This window comes from Siniperca chuatsi, linkage group LG7, assembly GCF_020085105.1.
Source record: "Siniperca chuatsi isolate FFG_IHB_CAS linkage group LG7, ASM2008510v1, whole genome shotgun sequence".
NCBI classification, from domain to species: Eukaryota; Metazoa; Chordata; class Actinopteri; order Centrarchiformes; family Sinipercidae; genus Siniperca; species Siniperca chuatsi.
In genome coordinates, this window is record NC_058048.1 from 177,530 (window position 1) to 203,892 (window position 26,363).

Genomic DNA, 26,363 nt, shown 5'->3' on the forward strand with positions numbered 1-26,363 from the left:
TAAAAGTACATTACTTCATAGTATCTAAACACTTTCTTTGTCCCATCCTAAAAGTTAATATGCACATTATTAAAGTCCCTGTGTGTAAGATTTGAACACTTCTGACGTCAGTTAATTCCCACCTCCACAGTACAATACTGAATCCCACATGAATGTGAATTGGGAATTGTTGCGTCTCTGTAAATAATATAAAGAGTAGAGTCTAGACCTGCTCTATAGGAAAAGTGCAATGAGATAACTTCTGTCATAAACTGGCGCTATATAAAGAATTGAATAAACTGAAGCAACACAGACACCAATTCTCACCAGGATGGTCTTTTACCAATAAAAATGTAGGCCATGAGAACAAGACTAAAGCTCAGTGAAGTCAGATACTACCCGATTAGCTTTTTATGACCAATATGCAATGAAATACACTTTTGGCTGGTTCCTCTATAAAGAAGAAATACAGATAAATGCATAACCCAAGGATTCTTAAACAATAACCAAACTCAAAATTATTTTTAAAAAATCATTTATTGAACTGAAATAAAACAGTTGCAAATCTGATAAGGCACCTTATTACATCTGCACAGATGTCATGAGTGACTCAAAGGTATGGTTGTCAATAACTTAATGGACACAAACAAGGTAACATCTACATTAAAGATGGAGGAATTCAGGTGTGTTTGAACATAATGGACTTAAGATTACACATTCTACAATTACATTCAATAAGATACTTTAGAGTTGCATTCAGCAGTTCACACAAGGCAGGAGTAAACTGAATCCTTCTTTTCCCCTAAAACACTTTTCATACATATCAGTCATACAGATAGGTGTGAGTGCTATCCAAAGATACATGTCTGAGACCAGGCTCATGTTGCATTGAATTTAAAAATTTAAAACAGCACTGAGTCACAATAGGAAACAGTTTTTGACCATTCACTTGTTTAGACAACACCTCTGGTCAAACTTGGCAAGCTGTGCACGAGTCCTTTGGTATGCATGATATTGTATCATTTTGTAAGACATCGCAATGAATCCATCTGCTGCTCTAAAATTAACTGGATTAAATGGATGTCATCTTCATTCATCTGAAGGCACCAAAGAGCAACTGTTTCTCCACTCAGTTTGATTTCTTCTTTCTGCAGCTTGAATCCTGCTTGAAGCAAAGAAACACTTTGGAGGCGGCTTTCATTAAGACTAATGGTAGGCCAGTCACTGGCCTACAGAGGGATGGTTGTCACATGGTGGGGGTAATCCTTTGGGTATAGCCATTTTCAGTTTGTCAAACCCCAGTCAGCTTGGGAGTTCATGTCTTTTTAATAGAACTAAAGTCTACTCGATAGCACCAGGCCTAGTGGCCACATAGACAAAGACAACGATGAGAAGCACCACTATGGCCAGTGTAGGCAGTACTATAGTGGCCACCTGCTGTCGGGCTTCCTGCATGGCCTGCTTACGCTCCTTCTTGTCCTTGGATGTTTCTTTCCTGGGTTTGCCTTTGAGCTGCCTCATGATGTCCCCACGACCGCTCACTCTACGTCTTTGCTGTGCTTACAGGAACCTGACAGACAGAAACATACTATGATGAGTCAGCTTTCAAATCATGTTGTAGACAGCTAAGCATTAGTTTCCTGGAAATAGACATTGGACATCATGCAAAAACATTTTCAGATTCTTCTCCTAAACCTCTTGTACTTTTTTCTGTCAGGTTTGTTTGTACGAGTGTTCCAAGTCGGATTCAGAAGAATTTCACAACCCAGGGCAGCTGTCAGAGTGAGAGACTTTTCCTGATAATTGAACTGTTGCATATACATATAAGTTGCCAAACCAAAATATGCCAAAATGATCATAAATTTAAAAGAGAAAATGTTGCAGAAGCGCTCAGTAAATTGACATACTATAATGATTATATGGTGAAGAGAATATTAATGCGGCATTAAAGTACAAGTGTCCATATGAACATTAAAACAGGTTTTGCTTGCTGAAATTATTCCTCCTGTTCATACTGGACATTAGATCCTTCATTACATGATTCCAATGTAAGTGATGGAGCAAAACCCACAGTCCTTCTGTGTACAAATGTATTCCAAAGTTTATCTGAAGCTGATATGAGGCTTCAGCAGTATGAGTTAGACAAATCAAGTGGATATTGTCCAAAGTTAGGGTCTATTTAGTATCAAATTCCCTCTGCCAGCATGACAGCTGAAGCAAAAAAAACAAAACAAAAAAAAACACCCTTATTAATAAAAATAGATTTTCTCATGCTTTTAAAGAACAAACCTAGCACTCTTAAAGCTGATTAAAACTGTTGTCTGTGTAAGCAGTGCAGTTTCATAGTTTTGGACTTGTGAAGGTTTCTCTTTTTTATTCAGCAAGGCACAGGTCTTAGTCCTGGAGGTGGTCTCTGGGTGCCCAAGTCTTTTTATGGTATCTAATACTGGGCTTGGGCATTGTTTGAACTTTTTCAATATTAGTGCCAATCAGAAGAAGAGGTTTCAGTACTAATGCCAAAATGAGACCTTTTTTCAATACCTTATACTTTGACAATTATAAAAGTTTTTGACAAACATTTTTGAGAAGCCATATAATCACTTTACTTTTATAAAATGAATTATTATTTAAATCAAACAATGATGAATCTAACCAGGGCTGGTATGTACTGGATAAAACTTGTCAGAAATGGTCTTAGGAATGGTCCTAAACTTTGACCTATGAATCACAAAATCTTAGCAACAAGTAGGAATTACAATCTTTGTGATCAAAGTTACTTCTTCTTTATACTGTCTCAGTGGGATTCTTCAGTGCTGACTGCAGTGACTCCACACTGTTGGAAAATAAGGACTACAACTATGCCAATAGTGGGCATCCAAAGGTGATGTGTCATGGCTGCATCACACATTACATATGCTTCAATATATTGCAATATAACATGCAAAAAAAGCTTATAGAAGACATTCCTCATACAGTTACATTGACTGATAATAATAGTATATAAAATCTTAAATGAATTGAAGAATAATATGTTGCCATTTCAATTAATACTCATTTGTGGAGGTCCTATAAAATGTTTGTATATGAATCGATTTCCATGTTTGTTTCCATTTTTCCACAACAGAGAACTCAGTGGCCGACCTAAAAATAAAACCTTTCCATAAGAAGTTGACTGGCAAGTTTATGTATTTAGAATCATATTAATTTGTCCATTCTATTTTTTGTTTTTCATTGCTGTGGAGGTGGGCATGGTTAGCTCAGCTACAGAGGGAGAACTAATTGTCACGGTTGTGTCATGTTGACTAATTATGCTCTCCCCTTTATATTCAGTAGCGTGCTGCACCTGAGAGCCACACACACACACACACACACACACCTGAGCCATGCAAAACAGCCAGAGAGGCTGAGAGTTCTTTGCATGATGACTTCTGGAGAAAGAGAAACGTCTTGACCAGCGCAGCAAGCAGAGGCACTGTGAAGACAGACTGGTGTTTCCAGTATGTGAGCGGTCAAATAATAAAATACATTGCCAAGCTGTGTCTTGGCGTCTACCTTGTAGCCAGGGAATCCACGGTAGCAAGGTCACACTACAACTGGTGCCCAACGTGACTTGGTGTACAAGAGAAGGATCACCGAGTCGCAGCAGGTACAGCTGGTAACCGTCCTGGCTCTGATGCTGGGAGAGATGGTGGCGATGCACCGGGAGCAAGTGGCAGTGACTAGGCGGCAGCTGGAGGTGCTTCAAGAGCAGGAAGAAAGGCAGACTCAGCTGCTGGGGGAGTCTGCTGTCCCGGTTGGGGCTGTAGCACAATCTTCCCCACCTTCCTCCCTTCCCAACATTGCCCTGCCCAAGATGTCAGCGTTTGATCCCCAGTCGTTTATCGAGACATTCGAGGCAATGGCAGCAGCATGTGGCTGGCTGGAGACAGAATGGATGGTATGCTTCCTTCCCTTGTTGTACGCCCAGACAGCGGCACTTTGCTTGCCAGCCGCCTCTTGGAAGGTTCCCCGATATAAAAAAGGCCGTGCTGGATCAGATGGGTTTCTCCGCTGAAGATTACTGCTGCCGGGTCTGGAACAAGAGGCTGGGTCCTGCTGACCGCCCATTTGTCTATGCACAACAGCTGAAAGATGTGGCGACAAGGTAGCTGCAGCTGGGGGAGTCCATCGGCAAGGGGAGGCTGCTCGAGAAGCTGATACTGCTGGAGGGAGCCGGCACCCTCCCCCGGTCCAGGAGGGACATACATTGTTCAATTCAATGAAATTTTATTTATATAGCGCCAATTCATAACAGAAGTTATCTCATTGGACTTTTCCTATAGAGCAGGTCTAGACCGTACTCATCCGTGTGTTCCGGTAAGAATCCAAGGAGGTATACACCAGGCAATAGTGGATTCGGGCTGTATGCAGTCTATTATTCACCAGAGCCTGGTTTGGCCTGGAGTTTTGGTGAAAGCATCATGGGTGATGTTCAAAGATACCCTCTAGTGTCGGTGGAAATTCAATATCAGGGGAAAAAAACACAGTATAAAAGGCCACGGTTAGCTCCCACCTGACGCACCCCTTGATTTTGGCAGGGGTTCAACAGATTAGTGGGGCAGTGTGTGGGTTAGTTCACGACCGACAGGGACATGAGATATTCGTGCTGTGCTCAGTGGTGATGCGAGATTATCTGACACTGTAGACGGGGAGGGGAGGGGGGACCGGCAACGCCTATGCGAGAGGCGCCACAGGTTCCTGCGAAGAGCGTGGCACAGGCACTGTTTCAGGTCTTCTCCCGAGTCAGGATCCCGAAAGAGATCCTGACAAGACGAGATCCAGCAAGCCAGGCAAGCAGAGGCGCTGTGAAGACAGACTGGAGTTTGCTTTTGGAATACTGTGTGTGTGAGCAGTCAAATAATAAAACAATGCCTGCAAGCTGTGTCTTGCCATCTGCCTTGTAGCCAGGGAATCCACGGTAGCAAGGTCACGCTACAATTGCCTTTCAAACCCATCAGAATTCTTAACTTTCACAGCCCAGCCAATACAATAATGATTGAACTTAATGATTTATATAGATGTCTTTTAATATGAACAGTAGGAACAAACACTGTTTTGGGACAGACCCTGTACCTTTGATCAATTTCGCATTATACAAGTGTGAAGCTGCTGCCTCTGCAGGTCCTGACAGTCATGACAGACTGAGGAGGCCTCTGCAGCTCTCTGAAATAATTTGAGACCAAATCTAAACACTTAGGAATGCTTAGGCACTTAATTTTAAGTATAAGAGGAAATATACGTCACTCTTAGAATTTTGTTGCACCTAAGACCACAAAGAGCAGCCTTATACATACTGGCCCTAACATTTGATGTCAGTTTTCTGTACGATGAGTTTTTGATTCGCTGTACCAGAGACACATTTTTGTTGTTACCAAAAACGCCCAGAGGTCCGATACCCAGCCCTATGTAATGCCACATATCCTCTGAAAAACATTTACTGCTAGCTAATTAAGGCAGTGGTAGCTAGTTTATGGACTGCAAAACTCAATGTTAAATGATCTACAAAAGTGCTAGTAATGAGAGAGATGCTTACTTTACTCGTGGCAGCAGGGTTAGTAGTGTGAATGTTAAACCACCATCTAGTGGCCTCATAGCAGCTGCTTCAAACTTGCATAGGAGAGAACAATGAAAAGAGGACTGAGAGTGTCAATAAATGGGATTAAGGCTGGCTGTAGTTTGTAGAGTCTTTTAGGCCCTGCTTACATCTGGCATTAACATGTCGAAGTGGACTCTCTAAGTACAGGTGTGAATGCACCCAAGACGCATTGAGATCCAAACGCTCAGACCACATTCTGAGGTGGTCTGGGCCACATATGGCCACATTCTTTTAGCAGTGTGTATGCAAATGTGTCCTGGGCCACACTGAAAGACCGTCTACTCAACTACTTACTCATTCATGCACCAACAGCATCATATTAAATGGTAAATGGACTGTACTTGTATAGCGCCTTTCTAGTCTTCTGACCACTAAAAGCGCTTCACACACTACATATCGCATTCACCCCATTCACACACATTCATACACTGATGGCAGAAATGCTCATCAGTACAAAGAAACTAATTAATCATTCACACACCCACACACAAGGCACAGCCCTCGGGAGCAATTTGGGGTTCAATGTCTTGCCCAAGGACACTTCGACATGTGGACTGAGGGAAGCTGTGTAGCTAGCTGTTCTATTAACACTAGCTGACTCTGCCCTGACTGGGAGCTCGGAGCACCGGGGGAGTGTTGGTGTTTACACCGCTAGCACAGGGTCTTTGGACCACCGGGAGGGGGAAGTTTAATAAAGCTAATAAAGCTTTATTTAAGCTCTAAAGCGAATAGGACGGCTAGCTGCAAGGCTAACTTGAGCAGCAGCAGTTAGCGGTTACTTTAGCAACAAGTAATGCTATATGTCCATAAGGAAACTCCTTAAATCACAGAGTTGAGGAAGAGCAGCCGGAGGACATCAAAGGAAAAACAACAAAATATTTTGATCGAGTTTCACCAAAATCAGTGAATAGCGTTATAAAGTTGTGTTTTTGTACAGTAATCATTGAGGCCCAGCACCCATAAACACTTCGCTCCGGCGGTGTCTATTGCTTAACTAATTCTTGTCTCATTTGTGGTCTGATAAACAGTAAATTCATCAAATTCAGGTTAAAAACAATGCATTTAGTCTTGGAAATGATGTACGTGTTTGCATATAGAGCGGGGAAGTGAGATTTGATCACAAGTAGTCACTCGAGACGCATGTGGAGACGCATTCTAATGCCAAGTGTGAAGTGACGTACTTAGAGCTGTCCAGTTGTGATTGGATCACCCAAGACGCATGTTAATGCCAGATGTAAACAGGGCCGTAGTGTGAAGGTTGTTATGTTGGTAATGCAGTTTTCTGGCATATTATATCTGATGAAACCATTAGGGCTTGACTGATATTATCGGACAATTTTAGTTTATCAGCATCAACATATCAGCCAATAAGTACTTCCAAAAGAGTACTGATAGACAATAAATATATAAAGAGGAACTAGACCACTTTTACTATCAAATACTTATTTAACCTTCATAACACAGGATTTGCCACACCTCACAGTAGTCTGCCACACACAAGCACAACCATGATCGCAATGTCCCCACTTTGAATCTGGCTGGGGGGACATTTGTTGCATGTTGCACCCCCTGAAATGTCCCCCACTAGCTGCAAACACAGAGTACTAAATGTTTGTAATTATTAATACAGTGCTGACTTGTTAAATCTATCCAGACTTCTAACTGCTGAATCTGATCTGCTGAATAAGTCTAATTCAAAAATGGTAAATATTATGGATGACATTGCTCCAGTAAAAGTTAAGACAGTCACCAACAAACAGAAAGCATCATGGGAAACAAAATCCAACTGTTAAACTCCTGAAAAGAGTGTAGGAAGACTGAAAGAAAATGGTGCAAATGCAAACTCCAGATCCACTATGAAATCCATAAAGAGATGCTTTGCACTTATAATACTGAAATATGCAAAGCAAGACAGTCTTTTTTCTCTATCATCATCATCAGTAGAAATATAAACAATACTCGTGTGCTATTTGCAGTGGTGGAATGTAACTAAGTACATTTACTCAGGTACTGTACTTAAGTTCAAATTTGAAGTATTTGTACTTTATTATTTATTATTTTCATTTTATACTTCCACTCTGCTACATCTCAGAGGGAAATAATGTATTCTTTACTCCACTACATTTGTCTGACAGCTTCCGTTACTATTTACTTTTTAGATTACAATTTTTCATACCCTTCTTGTGCAGTGAAAACCATCTACAAATTTGGTGATTTTTTTTTCTTCTTCTGATAAACTGAAGGATTAAGTGTTCCTTTGTGTTGGCTATGACAACTTGTAGCAAATTTGCTAGCAAGCCATATTGGCTTAGCCTGGCTGGAAGCCAGTTTTCAGTTTGCGGTAATAAATGAATGAATGAGCCTGGCTTCCAGGCTAATGTTAGCTGGGTTAATGTGTTAGCTAATGTCAGTTTGCTAGCTTCAAAGCTTGTGAGTGAAACATGCAGGGCAATTAACGTTATAACTTGTCAGGGACAAGTAAACTTTTTGGTTGGACAAGTGAAATGCTTTATCATATATTCTCCTATTGTTTGAGTGAAACATTTGGGGAACAACCGTGTTGGCTTTTCAGACCTGTTCCCCAGTATGTCAGTGCACATCACGTGTTGCTGTTGTTTCTAAGATTACACAGCAATTTATTTGGAAGATATTTGTGTATGATTTCTTAGCTCTAAGGCCAGGTAGGCATATTAATCGACTCGATTATTTCAGCACTAGTGTGATTTTAATGGTAATAAATTAGTTTAAAGAGACACTTTGACTAAAAGTTGACTAAAATGTTATGACTTTTCATTGACTATAACTGGATTAAAACGTTTTGAGTTGTCGTTGACTAAAACTAGACTAAAACTATGAAGGATAAAAATGACTAAAATGTGACTAAAACTAATAAGCATTTTTATCTAAAGACTAAGACTAAATCTAAAATAACTGCCAAAATTAACTCTGATTCATGCTTTTATTTCCAGCAGGGTTGACTACTGCAATGGTCTTTTCACAGGCCTTCCTAAAAAGCTTCAGCTTCTACAAAATGCATCCGAGTTCTTGTGAAAACCAAAAGAACTGACCACATTACTCCGGTACTTAAGTCCTTACTCTGGGTTCCGGTAAGTCACAGAACTGACTTTAAAGCACTGCTGCTTGTTTATGAATCACTTAATGGGGCAGGACCAAAATACCTCTCAGATATGTTTCAGCAGTACACACCTGCAAGACCTCTCAGATCACTGGAGAGAAATCTGTTGGTAATACCTGCTGTCAGAAATAAACTTGGTGAAGCAGCTTTTAGCTGCTATGCTGCTCAGCTCTGGAACCAACTTACTGATTGTATTAAAGGTGCTCCAACTGTAGCCAGCTTCAAATCTGGACTTATAACCCAACTGTTCTCAGATGCTTTTTGTTAACTGATCAAATACACACTCTACTTTCTATGTTCTTTTAGCTGATCAAAAGCACGCTTCCTTTTTAATCTTTTATTGACATGTGTTCTTTTAACTGTTTTTATTTTACTATGTTATTTTATCTGCTCATTTGTAAATCACTTTGAATTGCAGATGTGTATGAATTGTGCTATATAAATAAACTTGCCTTGCTTATATTACTACATAACAATAACACTTTACTGCACTAGTACTAAATACTGATAACAACTTTAACCATGTGCAGACTGCAATGAATGCAGATCTGCTGAACTGTTCACTAAGTAACTTAGTAAAGCAAGTTTCAAGTGTCTGTTAATTATGGGAAGGAATGGAAACCAATAGCGGCTTAGAGGGCAGGAAAAACATGTAACAATCTGAATCATCACACCATGTTCTGTAAGGTTAACAATAGTACATTTGTAGTTAACAGGATCCAACATGTAAAAACACTAATATGGTATTTTAAGCTGCGCCTTTCACATTTGCAATAAAATAACCTTTCCTGTAAAAAACAAGATAAATATAACTTTAATTTCCAAGCTCAGTTGCTGGGCTACAAAATGTTGCTGAAGAGTAACTAGTTAAGTTACGGCGGCCCAGCAGTAGTCATGTCCAACAGCTAACATTATACGCCATGACACTATTACCAACACAGAGAAGGTAGTGGCTGAATGCGTTAAGTACAGGAGTTAACCGCAGCTAGCTAAAGACGGTCACGTACTGGACGTACAGGTTAGTCAGTTAGCCACATGGCTGCACACTGTTTCTCTCTGGGGTTATAATGCTGTTGAGGAAGTTGGTCAACATTATGATCGCGTATCCGGTGGCTCATAATGCTAGTTAGCATGTACTAACTTTTGGAAATTTGAGCTAAAGTTACAACACTGACAAAATACTGCTGATGATTCAAGAAGTCTGGCATTGAGATGTATCTTACAGATAGAGTCAGAGATGTGAACAGTTCCAAGATGAGAAACTTGTTTTGGCCCGCCAGAGTCCTAGACGTCAGGTTTGTTACAGCAAAAAGTACAGTAAGTCAAAAACCTCCTGTTCCCCACGGAGCTCGACGTGGCATAAAGAAAGGCTTGTAGATTTGCCGCTGTCAAATTTGCTAGCATGAAAACAAGGAAACGTCCGGCCGTACCCTCCAAAATAAAACGCTAAATGAAAGCGTTGCCACGAGGAACGTGCAGTCTGACTGTATAGTAATGATAATAATAATCATCATAATATTTGTTTGTAGGGCACTTTTATAAACCCAGGTCACATGGCAACAAATTAAAACCAACAATAGCAAAATTAAGTGAAGAACTTACAAACTGTTTTAAGAAGAATTTAAAAGATGTTGCTATATATATATGTATATATATATATATATATATCTATATATAGATATATATATATATGTATATATGTATATATATGTATATATGTGTATATATGTATATATATATATATATATATATATATATACATACATACATATACACACACACACACATATATATATATACACATACAAAAAAAAACAACTTTGTCCTTCACACTCCACGGGTGGTCTCATCCGTCGAGCTCGGGTCCTCTACCAGAGGCCTGGGAGCTTGAGGGTTCTGCACAGTATCTTTGCTGTTCCTAGTACTGCACTTTTGTGGACTGAGATGTCTGTTGTTCTTCCAGGGATCTGCTGTAGCCACTCCTCCAGTTTGGGGGTCACTGCCCCGAGTGCTCCGATGACCACGGGCACCACTCTCGCCTTCACCTTCCAAGCCTTCTCCAGCTCTTCTCTGAGCCCTTGGTATTTCTCTGGTTTCTCATATTCCTTTTTCCTGATGTTGCCATCACTTGGTATTGCCACGTCAACCACAACGGCTTTCCTCTGCTGTTTGTCCACCACCACAATGTCAGGCTGGTTCGCCATTACCATTCTGTCAGTCTGAATCTGGAAGTCCCACAGGATCTTGGCTCGGTCATTCTCTACCACCTTTGGAGGTGTTTCCCACTTTGACCTCGGGGTTTCCAGTCCATACTCAGTGCAGATGTTCCTGTACACTATGCCAGCTACTTGGTTATGGCGCTCCATGTATCTTTTCCCTGCCAGCATCTTACACCCTGCAGTTATGTGCTGGATTGTCTCTGGGGCCTCTTTGCACAGCCTACACCTTTGGTCTTGTCTGGTGTGGTAGATCTGGGTCTCTATTACTCTGGTGCTCAGGGCCTGCTCCTGTGCAGCCATGATGAGTGCCTCTGTGCTGTCCTTCAGTCCGGCCTGCTCTAGCCATTGGTAGGATTATAGCTTGATGTCATCCATGTAGAAGAGGTGACTGATGGTGGCCCCATTCCAGAGTCAGTATCCATAGCCAGTCTTGTTGATTATTTGGCTGAGGGGGTTCAGACCTATGCAGAACAGCAGTGGAGACAGAGCATCTCCTTGGTATATGCCACATTTGATGGATACTTGTGCAAGTGGCTTGCCATTGGCCTCAAGGGTGGTTTTCCACAACCTCGAGTTTGCAATGAAGTCTCTTAGAGTCCTGTTGATGTTGTACATCTCCAAGCATTCAGTAATCCATGTGTGTGGCATGTGTGAGTCGTATGGTTTCTTGTAATCAATCCAGGCAGTGCACAGGTTGGTGTGTCGGGTTCTGCAGTCTTGGGCGACTGTTCTGTCAACTAGGAGTTGGTGTTTGGCTCCTCTGGTTTCTTTGCCGATGCCGTTTTGTGCTTTGCTCATGTATTGATCCATGTGCCCACTTATCTTAGCCGCATGATGCCTGACATGAACTTCCATGTTGTGGAGAGCTTACGCTTTCGCAGGTTGAGTTGCGAACAGCCGGTTTATTCTTCTGGCTTTATTATCTTTCGTCTACCTCTTTAGGTGACTGGCCAAGGCTTGGAGCCTTTGTTTGCCAGTTTCGAGTGCTTCAGGTATGGGCATCTGGTTGTACCTCTTAGGTACTTGTTTTTTCATTGCACCTCTCTGGACCTCTGTCAGTTGGCTCACTTCTCTCTGTGACTCCTTGATTTTAGCCTCCAGCCTTCGTTTCCATGGTGGGTATTGTTTCTCATGGATCCCATGGTTGCTCTTATAGCCAAGCATCTCAAGGATCACTGGTGCTGAAGTGTATATCAGCTCTGCAGTATTTTTCAGGTTTTGTCCTAAATGTGTTATAACTTTCATTACTCAAGTTCATTCAAACAATAAGCCATAACCTAAAAATTACACATGACATGACAGTGGAAAATTAGTGTGTAAAATATAGTAGAACAAAGGGAGAAGCTTTAGCTTAATAAAAATATATGACTGTTATGGTCAGGACCCCTGAACCCAACCACAACATAAAATATGTCTTTAAATTAAATATATACCAATACATAATATGCTAAAATAAGAAATAAAATTCTGTAAGTGTAATTCTTATTTGCAATAAAATAAAAAGAAGAGGTATTTCTCATTATTGATCAATGAATTATAGTGATAAATTCAATTCAGGTTTATTTATATAGCACCAATTCATAACAGAAGTTATCTCATTGCACTTTTCTTATAGAGCAGGTCTAGACCGTACTCTTTATAATGATATTTACAGAGACCCAACAAATCCCACCATGAGCAAGCACTTGGCGACAGTGGCAAGGAAAAACTTCCTTTAAGAGGCAGAAACCTTGAGCAGAACCAGACTCAAAGGCGGGTGGCCATCCGCCACTGCCGGTTAGAGAGAGAGGGAGAGTGAGAGAAGTTCCGGCGCCACGGCGATCTCCAGTTCCTGCGCTGCGGCGGCCCCCTGGACTCCCTGTTGGGCTGAAATAGCTCCCTGGACTCCCTTTTGGGCCACAACAGCTCCCTGGACTCCCTGTTGTGCCGCAGCACCACAGTCCTGCCTCTGCTGGATTGCAGCACACCCCTGAACTCTCTGCTGGATCGCAACCGCCTCCTGCCCCGGTTGGATCGCAGCACACCCCTGAACTCTCTACTGGATCGCAACCGCCTCCTGCCCCGGTTGGATCGCAGCACACCCCTGAACTCTCTGCTGGATCGTAACACACCCCTGAACTCTCTGCTGGATTGCAACCATCTCCTGCTCTGGTTGGGCTGCAGCCATCTCCTGCTCCGGTTCGGCCACAGCCATTTCCTGCTCCGGTTCGGCTGCAACCATCTCCTGCTCAGGTTGGGCCGCAACCAGCTGATCCCCCTGAGCTGCCGCAGCACCCTCCTGTCCTGCTGCCCTGTCGCCGGGCCCCAAACTTGTTCTCCGGCCATGCAGTCAGCCTCCAGAAGCGTTCTGCCTTCACCGCCGGCCTCCAGTGACCTTCGGCCAGCGCCGCTGGCATTCTGCCAGACCTCCAGATGGTTTGGGTCTTCATCACCGGTCTTTAGTCCGGCCTTAGTTTCGCCTTCATCACGGACCTCATGAGTTGTTCTGTTTTTTGGTCCAGCCCCTGGGCCGTGCGCCAGAGGTTTCGCAGCTCCGCCCCTGTCCAACCCCCAGGCTGTCCACCCGAGGTTCCCCGCTCCGCTCCTGTCCAGCCCCCAGGTCATCCGCCCGAGGTTCCCAGCTCCGCCTCTGTCCAGCCCCTGGGCCGTCCGTCTGAGATCTTCCGCTTGGCCCTCGATGATAATTTTTCTATTATTGAAAGTGCTGCCCTGCCACCCTCAAGCTCCGCCCAAGTAGCTGAGTTATATGCACTGATGAGAGACTGTCACCTAGCAAAAAGTAAAACTGTTACCACCTACCTTTTGGATGTTTGCATGACTTTGGTATACTTTGGGCAAACCGAGGATTCATTTCATCCTCAGGGACACTCGTTAAACATTGCTAATTGTTTGGTGAATTGTTAAATGCATGCCAAGTACCCTGTCCTTCCATACCTGCTAATGAACTTGCTTCTGCTAGTGATGTAACACTCATACAGGAGAGCACAGCACTGATGTGTAGAAGCATGGACTGTGACTTTCTCATGGATGTAAATATGTAAATGACTGTGGGTCCACAATGACGGCCGTGTTGTGGCTCCCACACCTCTGTGCCAATGGCTAACTCACATTATCTGGCCCGTTACATGTGAGCAAAGGGAGGATATGTCAGATAATCCTAAAAGATTGATATGTTTAGTGCCCATCTTCGGCAAAACAAATGCCCGTCTTAGAAAAAAACAAACTAAAAGGGTGACACATCCTTCCCCACGTGGACTCTTAAAAGCTTAGGTGTGAAAATTTGTGAATGTTTTTTATATGTGTTGATGTAAACAGATTCTCAAATTGGCCAGAAGTCTGAACTTGCAGAAATAGCCATCTTGGCCTCCCTCTGTGCCAGACATCCCAAAATTGTGATCTTATGCAACGAATGAGAAAATGATCTCATTCTACTGTGAACTTACCTCAGCTGTTCAGCCAACCCATTCTAAGTGACAAACCGTACCACAACATCCAATCAGGAGACTAGGTCTGCATCAGAGAGCTTCACCAGCAACCGCCCTGAAACCCTGCTGGTCCAAACTACAACACGTCCTGCTTACCACCAACACAACAGTCAAGTGTGAGGGAAGCATTGACTCCAAGTACAGGACCTTGCGGGCATAACTTTGGCGTGCACGGAGGACTTACCGTTAACATGTACAAACTGAGACTGATCTCAGAGATAGGATTCAAACCAGCTTAGTGCGGTTCCTTTAATGCCAATTGAATGTTCCAGTCTCTGTAATAGGATGTGATGGTCAATGGTGTCGAACGCAGCACTAAGATCTAACAAGACAAGTACAGAGACCAGTCCTTTGTCTGATGCAATTAAAAGGTCATTTGAAATTTTACCAGTACTGTCTCTGTGCTATGATGCACTCTAAATCCTGACTGAAAATTCTCACCAAAACTATTGTTATTTAGAAAGTCACACAACTGATTGGCGACTGCTTTCTCAAGGATCTTAGAAAGAAAGGGAAGGTTAGATATAGGTCTATAGTTGGCTAAAAGCCGTGAAGTTTGAGTTAGTTTCCAGAGTGGGTTTGCTCATTTCAGTTTAGTTTCATTGTCTAGTTTTATTATAATATAATAATATTATAATTATTACAATTTATTAAGGCAATTGACAGTATGCACAAATGCCTCCTCATGCTTGTTGTGTTGGAAGACATTTTCCTGTATATTTCATTTTAGTATACAATATTGTTTCAGTTAGGTTTTTTTTCCCTAAAGTCTAGTTTTATTTTATTTCAGTTAACTAAAATGTTTTTTCCACACCTAGTTTTAATAATTAGATTAGTTTTAGTTAACTATAATAACCTTGCTGAGTAGGCAGTGGGGAAAAAAAGGGGTTTGGATTGATGAAGACATACACATTTGGGCATTGTAGACTTTCAAGGTACAAGGTAACATTTATTTATCATTTTACAACACAAGGTTGTATAATGAAATGAAAGTTTGTAGTCTCTTCATGCTATACACATAGAACATAACGGATCTGATGGAATGTATACAGCAGATAGAGATAGTGATGATAATATGGTTTCCATCTTCACATAAAAAGTTTGTCATTTGTTAGACATTGTCCGTCCACTTTGCCTGCGTTTGAGCACCAAGCATCATCGATGTAAATGGACTGTTAATGGTAAAATGGACTGTACTTATATAGCGTCTTTCTAATCTTTTCCGACTACTCAAAGCGCTTCAACTACATATCGCATTCACCTCATTCACACACATTCATACACTAATGGCAAGTGCCATCAGTTCAAAGGAAGTAAATCATTCACACACACTCACACACGATATAAACACAGAGTCCTCCTCCTTTCATCTTGCTGGAGTCTTGGAGCTACAGGCCGCAGCATCTGCATGTGCAGCCGTTGCCATAGTCAAAATCTAATGATTCAAGTGATTTTAACAATTTTGGCTTAACCCTTTAAATCAAATCCAATCAGACACCATTCAATGATGTTTCAGCAATAAAGCCCCCCCCCCCCAAAAAAGGACTAAAACAACAATGTAGCGAAGTTTAAAGGAGCTACCTAGCTAGAGGTCTGGGAGAAGCTCCTGGGAGCAGTCTATAAGTTCACCAGTGTGCCGGGATGCTTCAATATCACACCACTACAGCTATTTCTAAACTTGACTTGAATGTTTTTCTTCAACGGCCGGGTAACAAATGCTATAGCTACCATCTGGGCTATGGAGGGAATTGTCTACGTCTATTATAAAATATAAACTTTTCGCATTTGTGACACCCCCTAAAGGTAGGATATCCCAGGACTGCTCAATGAAGCTCGGACCTAGAATCCAAACATGGATTATATGCAACAACTTTAGTTACAATAGCTTATGCCAAATTTGACTTATCAGCGTTTATGTAAAATTGAACTTAAAGATACAGGTTTAAAAAAGTATAACTTCAAAACCATATGGAATATTCAAAGTCCAAAATAGTACTTTTTTTCCAGAATGGTCAAGATATATTATGTGAAAATTTTGATGCCAATTGCTCAAAACATGTAGGAGGAGTAGCGGAAAAACTGATTTGGACAAAATCCTAAATAGCGGAAAAATTTCATAGGCGCAAATGGGCATGGCCTATATCAGTAAAATCGGCATCATCCAAGGAACACTGTGAAAATATTGTATTGCTACGCCTTACGGTTAATGAGTTAGTGTCCAAAACACACAATGCTTAACCAACCACATGGTGATGCTGTTGAATGCATGATTTCAGATGATGATGTTCAGCACATCTCTATGGGGCACCTGTGTACTAAGTGTGATGACTTTAGCATGTATAGTACTTGAGATTATAATGAATATTATGCGCACTCCCATACACGGCGGATTTAAAAATGATTCAATTAAATTTTCAATTCAATTAAATTTTATTTATATAGCGCCAATTCATAACAGAAGTTATCTCATTGCACATTTCCTTTAGAGCAGGTCTAGACCGTACTCTTTGATTACAGTAAAACATACAGTTCTCAATGACTGTAACCAATATCAAAAAGAAAAGTAATAGTGTGCATGAAAAACACATACTTTATAAATGAAAATTAGAATGATGTGTCTTATATGCAAAAATGTGTAAGTAGTAGTGATCCAAAAAATATACGGGAGACTAAGAAGAATTAAAGCTGCAAGCAGCGATGAACTGGCCATCCCACATGACAGCACGTTAGGGGGTGCCACAGCCGCGGCGTCGCAGTTGGAGGTCTGTCGAAACGGCTCTGAATTTTCACGTGTTCTGGACACTGCACAAAGGAGTTAATTGTCACTTCCTGTGTCCGCTATGTGGCGCTAGAGAACACCCACTAATTATAAGTCATGTTCCAGTAAGTGTGGACCACACCCTGAAATTTTAATGTGAAATGATAATTGTCATGGAAGGCTTACTTCCTGTTGTTAGTAGGTGGAGCAATGAATATCACTTGCAACTGGCACTTAGATGTCTTCAGGCCAGAACTCTTATCAAACATATGAAATTTGGGGCAGAGTGGACAATGTACACTCAAGTTATAACAAACTCCTGTTTCATGGTGAATAATCTTGATCACTCTTTCTCTCCCTATCTCTCCCCTAGTCTTTCTCTCACTCTCGTTTCCCACTTCCAACTCATCACCTGACTTTTTCCAGATAACCGAGATCTAGTAAAGTCAAGTCTATTTATATAGGACATTTCATAAGACAGGCATAGACTCAATGTGCTTCAAAATAAAAGTAAGCAAGAAAAAATTACAACCTATAAGATAAGAAGGTATTGCAGTAAAAAAGGAATAAGATAAGAGGGTATTATCAATTATCAATATTATGAAAATGGGAATAACAATGATAATACTGATTCTAAAATAAGATAATAATAATAATAATAATAATAAGTTTTACCTGTGTTGGGACCACTGGGACTCCACAGATGAATTAGTTAATTTGTGTGACTTTAACTGAACATTTATTAGGAGACCGCATGCTCTTTTGTTCTGTAAAAAAGGAGAGCCATTCAACTCAGTCTCCCACAATCCTCCAGGTATTCACACCTAGGTGGAACTCCCCCCATGCACCCAGCATATGGCTATCACTGGTCAGTCTGACTTATGACTTCTGATTCCACCAGGTCAATAAAAGGGTCAGCGGCCATTGTGCTTCATCTACAGCACTGCTTCTCAGCAACAGCTGCCACCATTGTGTAATCTGCTTGGAGCAGACACACAGCAGAACCAAACTCTTATAGCAGCGATGCAAGGGCCTGCGTAAGAGTTTGCAACAAAGTTTAATTAGCACCAACTGCTACTACACAATGTCTGCCAGCTAAGTTTAACAAGCAACTAAGGAAGTTAGCACTGAGATAACTGTAATGAGAACAAAGAACGGAGTGACCGGCTTCCTCCGATCTCTACAGTCGGAATACTGCACAGCAAGGACTTTTCCACAGTTCTTTCCAGCTTGGCTTGTCTACAACAGACTGACTGCCAGCTAACGAAGCAGCACACCAAGGCAAACTCTTTTCATGGACCGGTAACATAATAACTGGGGATAACATAGCATAGCAGAGTACACGGCTAAGCACAGGACTGTGTTAACTGTGTCAATGTACATGCTAAGTTGATGTTAGTGATGTTTCACACAGACACAGGGTCTTGCATGCAAACTAACTATCCTCTTTTCTGTTTTCCATGCACCGTGATCCTAAACAGTCCACACATACACTTCAGTTTGGCCTTTTGACAAACCAAGTTTATTATAGTTTTCATTAGTTTTTATTTTCATTTCGTTTTGACTTTTTATTTTCAATTTCAGTTTCGTTTTAATTAGTTTTTAAAGTGGGTTTGCTAGTTTAGTTTAGTTTAGTTTAAAACATTTTTTTCAATGTATGAATGTGTGTGAATTGGGTGAATGTGATATGTAGTGTGAAGCGCTTTGAGTAGTCGGAAAGACTAGAAAGGCGCTATAGAAGTACAGTCCATTTTACCATTTAACATTCATGGGATTTTTCCTCTTGAGAAATGTTTCACATATTTTATCACCTTCCACCACTACAAGGCTCTTGCTTTTATCTGTGACACAGTTCAAGTAATCCCAAATGGGACTCTGGTCCTTTTCCCGACTTTTGCCACCGCCATGATGCCAGCAATGGCGTGGACAGATTGGCAACACATCACGGACTGTGATATGCCAACAGCTGGCGTAAAACTAGCACAGCTAAAAAATTGGAAGATAGATTTCAAATCCACCTGAAATACTAGGCATGTGTAGTATGAAATAAATTGACAAAGATGAAAACATAATCTCTCTAATTTTAGTTTGTTTTAGTTAGTTTTGTAAACACACAATACAGTTTCAGTTAGTTATCTTTTTTTGTAAAGGAAAGTTAAGGAAAATGTTTTTTTAAATTTAGTTTTAATTATTTTATTAGTTTTCGTTAAAAATAATAACCTTGGTTCCTTCTCTCTCTCTCTCTCTCTCTCTCTCTCACACACACACACCATATAATTAGACTTCATATTGTGTGTTTTTGCTTTTATTATCTTTTTATTTAATTATGCTGATTTCTTTAATGATGACCAAGAGTGAATAATTTGCCAACCTCCTCTATGTGGAACTCCAAATCCTTCAACCTACTAGCTATCGATGGTAATTTTGGTTATAGTTATTAATTTCATTCCAAATAGATAGCTTTGTGTATTTTATGAGACTGAATCAATTAATTAGCTATAATTTTCCCTGGTTTAAGGGTGGGGGCCCCGAAGACTTTATTAAATAAAGTTATTATTTATGATGATCTTTGATAATTTTGATAGCCAAATTTAATTGATTGCACCTACACAATTTGCTGCTCCTTTAACCATTGTAATTCTGAACACTCGTTAACCACACACTTTAAACCTAACCAAAAGCTTGTGAAAATAGATATGTTTTTAGTCTGACACTGTTGTAGCAGACCTTAGTTCATGTGATATAGAATTCATTCTAGGTATAGTGAGACGTTTAATTGTTGATCTAATGGATCTGTCCTGTGTGTATTCAGTGAGCATGTAGGAAGGAGCTAAGCCATCCATAGATTTAACATGGGATTTGTTGGGTCTCTGTAATTAATATTAGAAAGAGTACGGTCTAGACCTGCTCTATAGGAAAAGTGCAATGAGATAACTTCTGTTATGAATTGGCGCTATATAAATAAAATTGAATTTAATTGAACAACAATAAGAAGTATTTTAAAATCAATCTTTGTTTTACTGGGAGCCACTGAAGTGAAGTTAAAATAGGAGTACTCTGGCTGCAGCATTCTGAAAAAGCTGGAGTTTATTTGACACCTGGTATGCACAATCCAGTGGCAAACAACCACCTCTATCAAGTGGAGAGAATTCTGCTTGAAGGATTTGATATGCTTTTTTATTACACCAGCTCAGAAAAAACATTTTTCAGAGGACTCAACTTGCTGGAAATAATGTGGTTTTGTGAATGCCAATGTGTGGAGGTGGGTATGGGTAGCTGTCAGCTGCAGAGAGAGGTTGGGGAGTTGCTCAGGTGAGCAGCATCAAGGAGAGATAATTGGCACAGCTGAACCCGGTTAACTAATTATTCTCTCCTTAAATACAGTAGCATGCTGGACACAAGAGAGGAAGAAGCAGAGGCGGTCGGAGGAACGGCGGATACAGAGGGAAAGATTGTGTGGACAAAAAGAAATAAAGAAAGAATAAACTGAAAACGTCTCAGCGTGTATCTCAGGGCCAAGGGAACTCACGGTAGCACGATTCGGCTACACAATGATTATCATATTTTTTGGGACTGCAATGTAATACATTCCTTTCATACATAAGGTTATAGAGCATGTTGGCCTACTCGATATTACGATCCCGTTAAGGAACAGGCACTTGGCCCCTCCCTCTCTCTGGTTCTCCAGCGGAGTACCAGGGGGTGAAGGCTTGGGGACGAAAACAAAAAACACAGTGTCATTTTCCTTTATTAAAGACTACAAAAAACAAAAAACGAAATTCTGACCGGTTCTTCAGTTTTTCTATTGCCAGACTGAATGGAATAATGGAATGATTGGATGATACACGGACCTTGGATGGTGATATGCCCACATGCAGGTGTAAGAATAAAGCTCAGAAAGACATCTTGGTTGCACTTTATTTTACGATATACTAATAAGACGTAATAAGCCATACTTTGCATCAAACCGAAACTATAAATATGTTCTTCATTAGACAATTAGACAGTAAACAAACACAGTATACATACACCTAAATTATGCTGTAATTAGAAACTGCATAATGCCTTATTAGACCCAAAATATACTTTACTTACACTATTATACCAAATTACACTCTAATTAAAAACCAAATAGGAGATTCTAATACACAATTAGATGCCATTTTACAAGATCATAGTCTAATTAAATCAAATACAATACCATATCAGATCCAAAATATGTTACAGATAGACATGGGGGGACTACAGATGTAAATGAACTTAGTTTATAGCTAACTCTGGTACAACTAAAAAGTTTCATAAGAAAAAGTACCAATACCACACTGAAAATACTCCACTACAAGTAAAAGTCCGGCATTCAAAACCTTACTATCAGCTAGCCTACTTCAAGTAAGAGAAGTAAAAGTAGTCACTGTGCCGAAAAATGGTCCCTGCCAGTGTTTTACGATTATATATGATGTTTCTGGATTAATTACTGGTGTGTATGCTGGCTTTTACTGCTGTAGTAGTTTAAGATTGAGCTAGACCAATTTTAACTATGTATATTGTTGTTTAATCTACAGCAATGAAGCATATTCCACAGGATCACATGTAGATACATTATGTTTGTAGTGCCGCTGTCCTGTGAGAAACATATCTCTAAAAAGTGAACTGTTTTCAGCTTTGTGACAATGCATTTCCCAGCCAATCCAAGAGGGTTTTTAATTAGTTCATTTAGCTTAAGAAGTAGGATCATTTTCTCAACCTATAAAGAAACACTCAATACTTCAGTTTGTCATAAACATTCAAATTCAAAAACAACAAATTTAGAGATGCATTGTTTTCACTGGACAAGAAGGGTATAAAAATGTGTACTCTGAAAAGTAACTAGTAACTAGAGCTGTCAGACAAATGTAGTGGAGTAAAGAGTACATTATTTCCCTCCGACATGGAGTTGAGTAGAAGTATAAAGTTGCATAAAATGGAAATACTCAAGTAAAATGCAAATACCTTGAATTTGTAGTTAAGTACAGTACCTGAGTAAATGTACTTAGTTACAATCCACCACTGGTCATGATCCCTGTATTGGTTCAAGCAGGACAAAAAACCCAGACAGGACAGGGTTAGGGTAACCCTCCTGCATTTTTGTATAAATGTATATTTTTCAATTTCTGAATATATATTTTTCAAACATGATTGCATCTATTTTTAGTAATATACGTCACCAAAGTTTGTTACTCAAAAAAAGACTCAATATTTGGTATGTATGTTTCAGCAGAATGTGAGGGTCCACAACACCTGAAATCTTAAAGTGCATTACAGAGTGTGTGTTGATATGTCACTATATGGTGTTCATTTTGAAATGTCATTTTGAACAAAAGTCTTCAATGGGGTTGAGATGCCTGGTGACTGGAGGTAAAGCCACAGTCAAACTGCTGTGCTAACTTGAATGTTTTCCCCTCCACAGTCACCAGACCTCAACCTTGTTGATGTTCCTGCTTCATTTGTATGTCTTGTTTCTTAAAGGTTTCAGGCTTTCCGCAATGAAAGCTCACATCAGACTGGGCCTCACAGACGCACGAAGAAACGAAGACCCTCTGTGACCCTCAGGGTCATTTATCTCAATCCAGGGGTCCATTGTTATATAAATGAAAGAAGTAAGTATTTGCATTATTATATTGATGCCTCTGGAAGCATAAGTAAATAAATATTGTAGTGGATAAAAGTTGCAGTACATTTACATTTATTACATATGTACACATTTTTACATATTTACTTTATAGATGGCAGCACCAGCCACAGTCTGACTTTCAAGACGCCTTAACAAGGGAATTTCCCCTGCTTTTTGGAAAAGATACAATCTCTGTAAGGTGGACGTGCAGAGGCATGTCATTCTGCTTGATATGACTATGATAACATTATGATTCTAAGGAGACAGGGTGGGGCCAGAGAAACCTGTATTATCTATAAACAAAATTAACATAGACTGGTATACACACTGTGTGAAGGCATCTCCTACAGTTGACCCTCCACCCACACCACCTACCGTGTCACACCTTCTCCTCCCTCCTCTCCTCCATTCAACTACATTCTTGAGGATAACAAGTAAGTAGGCTCTTTACATTTACTGCTGAGACATGTTCTTAGCACTGTGGAAATAAGAAAAACATCGAATCCGCATTCATTGTTTTTAGAGCTGACCTCCAGGAGCTGCTTTCCCTTCTATCTAGTAAAGTGCTGAACGTCACCTCTCCTGCCAACCAGATAAATGTCATGAGGGACAGCATTCTGGAAGGTGCGCTTCGAGCTTTTGGACTGAGAAGATTTGACCCAGAGTCAAAGTTAGACATTGTATTTCAGGATGCAGAAGGCACCGGTGAGGGGGCGGCAGATGAGGGAGGACCCACAAGGGAGTTTTTAAGGCTCCTTATGAGGGACATTCATACCTCTGACATTTTCGAAGGACCTGACTGGAATAAAGTTTTGTCCTGCAATTGACAAGGTGAGTTTGTAATAACGAACAGTAACTAGTAACATTGTATCTGATTGAATATAACATCAAATGTAATCTCATGCTTTTGTTCATCTGTGTGTTAGCTCTTTATCCTGGAAAGTAACGGCTGGTGGGCTGTATGATTGCAGTGTGCCTAGCTCATGGAGGTGTGGAGCCTCAGTTTTTCTCAAGGAGGCTCTACAACCAGGTATCTGGCCTACCTGCTCCAGAACCCGACATCACTGAAATAGTGAACTACTGATTCAAGGAAAAGCTCCTCAAAGTAAGTACCTTCGAAGTTTCACAGACAACCTTTACTTCATTTGTGTCATAGTTAGCCACATCTCCCTCCTGACCCTTGTGTGCTCTAGTGTGCTCTCCTTTCCCTGTGTTCCTTGTCTATACTCTGTTCATCGCTGTGTGTGAATACTGGTCTGGCTCCCTGGTCCGACATCCTGCTGCTGATCACCGGCACACCTGACGTCCATCATCCAATCAGTCTCCACAGTATATCTACCAGGCTCTACCATACTACCAGCGCCAGATCGTCTCCGTACACCAGTGCAGTACCTTTGTCACGGCTCCTACCTCGACCAGTTAAGTTGTTGGTATCCGGTATTGTGTCGGTCTTGTAACCCTTGTCTGTCTGCTGCAGAGCTATTCCCTGCCGGTGATCCCAGCCACCGTATACTCCCTGATCTCGGCTAAGCTGCTCTCCTGTCTTGCCAGCCACGCTACACGAGCCGAGCCCAGCACCTACACTCAGCGTCGCCGTCCCCTGAGACTAGCCATATCCTCACGGACCATATCTACTACGTTATCACTGGCCACACTGGACTACACCAGACTCGCCTGCTCTGGAAGAGCGCTTATCCACCTGCGATTGCTTTGCGGTTTTATAATAAAGACTGTTGCTACTACTATCCAAGTTACCACTTCCTTGTGTTCTGCATTTGGGTCCTTAGATCGTGCTCTACGACAATTTGACTTGAAATCTGAAGTACAGTCATATTTTGGTCATATAACGCAATAAGTGGCTTCTGGGAAAATTCTATTAGAGAACTATCACATATTTTTGGTATTTCTCTGAATAAAAACCCACTAATCCTACTACTTGGGAAAATACCAGAAGAGTGTAAAAAGAGAGATTCTCACTTGTTCCTAGTAATAAGGGTAGCAATAATTAAAAAACTACAAGGAACTGATTAAAAATTATAACTTTATTAACTCCAAATGGAAGGATCTTGTAAATGAAATATATGCAATGGAAAAAATGACCTTGAGAGTTAAAAATCAAGGTCATATCTTTGAAGAAAGATGGCTGAGGTATACAACACACAATACATGGTCAGCTCAATTCCCTCTTGGAATTGCCATTGTTCTTCTTCTTCTTGTTCTTCTTCTAATTCAACTTCTTCTTCCTAGAAGGAAACCTGCCTTCCCATGCATGAAAATAAAGAAAACTTTGCACGTGTCTGTCCTATGCCAAACATCCTCACCTGGCATTGTGGGCTAAATGTCCTGATGGTGGCACTACAGCAACCGTTTAAAGTTTAAAACTTTGAAAATTCGTAACACATCAGTTGTACGTGCTACCACTTTGCAACTTTCACCAAAATGTAGGCCCAGTTGAGCAGACATGTTCAGATGCTTTGAGCTTGCAGTTTCCTCCAAAAAATCTAAAACTAAACTTGCCACACTGCATTTTCCGACGGTCCTCCGCAAAACGACACGGCCAGATTTTTTAATTATCAAAAATTTAGTCCACAGTGCATCAAAATGTTTTACTGTAAACAGCTACTGCAAATTCTCACTAAATAAATCTCCAATGTTCATGAAAAAAGGCAACATTTTGATGTCATGGTAGATGTAGTATGGTAAATTTCAGAATTTGTATCTCAAAAACAGAATTTTTATTAATATTTTGAATTTTATCCCCATGTAAACTATCATGTCAGTGGAAATAGGGCATCTTTAAACATCAGTATATCACTTACAATTTTCCCATTTCTCTGGGTAGCTTAACATGATCATGATGGGCTATTGGTGGCATAGACTGTGAGTTAAAGACCCAGGTGATGCTGAATGAACCTTTTATACCTACTCAGGCACTGTGCTGTGTCAATTAGAGACACGTGATTTCAAGGTTTAATGATAGATTTGGGTCCTCCTTCTTCTACCTCCTCAAAATGCCTGCCTAATTTTATTTACTTTGTTCCCTCTTTGTGTTTCTCGGATTTCTTTTTCTTATGCTCTGTAACTCCAGTATCACCAGTTATATAATTGCCTAAAATGCAAAAAAAAAAGACCAAAAAAAAAAAAAGAAATCTAAGTAAAAGTAACACTTTTTAGCACTGAGATGGCAAATTTTCACTAAAAAGTACTTTACTCACATGCTTCAATTTGTAGTAACTTAAAATAAATGTCAGCCTTGTTAAGTACATATGTATCTTTTGTGTTTAATTCCATTCAGATCCAATCTGCTGAGTCACCAGAAAAGGCCATGGAGGCAATCATGGAGGCTTCTGATGAGCTGCCCATGTTAGGGTCAGTCAGATACATCAGAAGCCTTGGGGACAGGGACACCCTTGTCTGGTCATGGACTGCCTATCCACACCTCATATGAAGTGTGGAGAGAGCATATGGAGAGTGGCATCTTACAATCTCCTACCTTTGGCA

General features: G+C 40.6%; 1 protein-coding gene and 1 long non-coding RNA gene across 4 annotated transcripts; one reads left to right on the plus strand and one right to left on the minus strand.

The window, feature by feature from the left end:
* Nucleotides 1–497: 497 nt before the first annotated feature.
* Nucleotides 498–10,155, minus strand: smco4 (single-pass membrane protein with coiled-coil domains 4). Of its 2 annotated transcripts, none has more exons than XM_044203045.1 (2): nt 9,974–10,155; nt 498–1,549 (listed from the first exon to the last, which is right to left on the minus strand). In XM_044203045.1, exon 2 carries the CDS (start codon nt 1,498–1,500, stop codon nt 1,321–1,323), a length of 180 nt encoding a protein of 59 aa, XP_044058980.1. In that variant the 5' UTR covers nt 1,501–1,549; nt 9,974–10,155; the 3' UTR covers nt 498–1,320. The 2 variants fall into 2 exon arrangements, with proteins under 2 accessions (XP_044058980.1, XP_044058982.1); XM_044203047.1 differs by lacking the exon at nt 9,974–10,155 and adding an exon at nt 3,532–5,969.
* LOC122879200 lies at nt 7,671–26,318 on the plus strand. Of its 2 annotated transcripts, none has more exons than XR_006378651.1 (5): nt 7,671–9,768; nt 22,718–22,848; nt 22,975–23,296; nt 23,386–23,693; nt 23,789–26,318. It is a non-coding gene; the product is annotated as an uncharacterized LOC122879200 (long non-coding RNA). The 2 variants fall into 2 exon arrangements; XR_006378652.1 differs by having other exon boundaries at nt 23,834–26,318.
* The last annotated feature ends 45 nt before the right edge of the window (nt 26,319–26,363 follow it).

What these genes read in the sequence shown, in the direction of transcription:
- smco4 (XM_044203045.1), bottom strand. Translation starts at nt 1,500, where the DNA reads ATGAGGCAGCTCAAAGGCAAACCCAGGAAAGAAACATCCAAGGACAAG.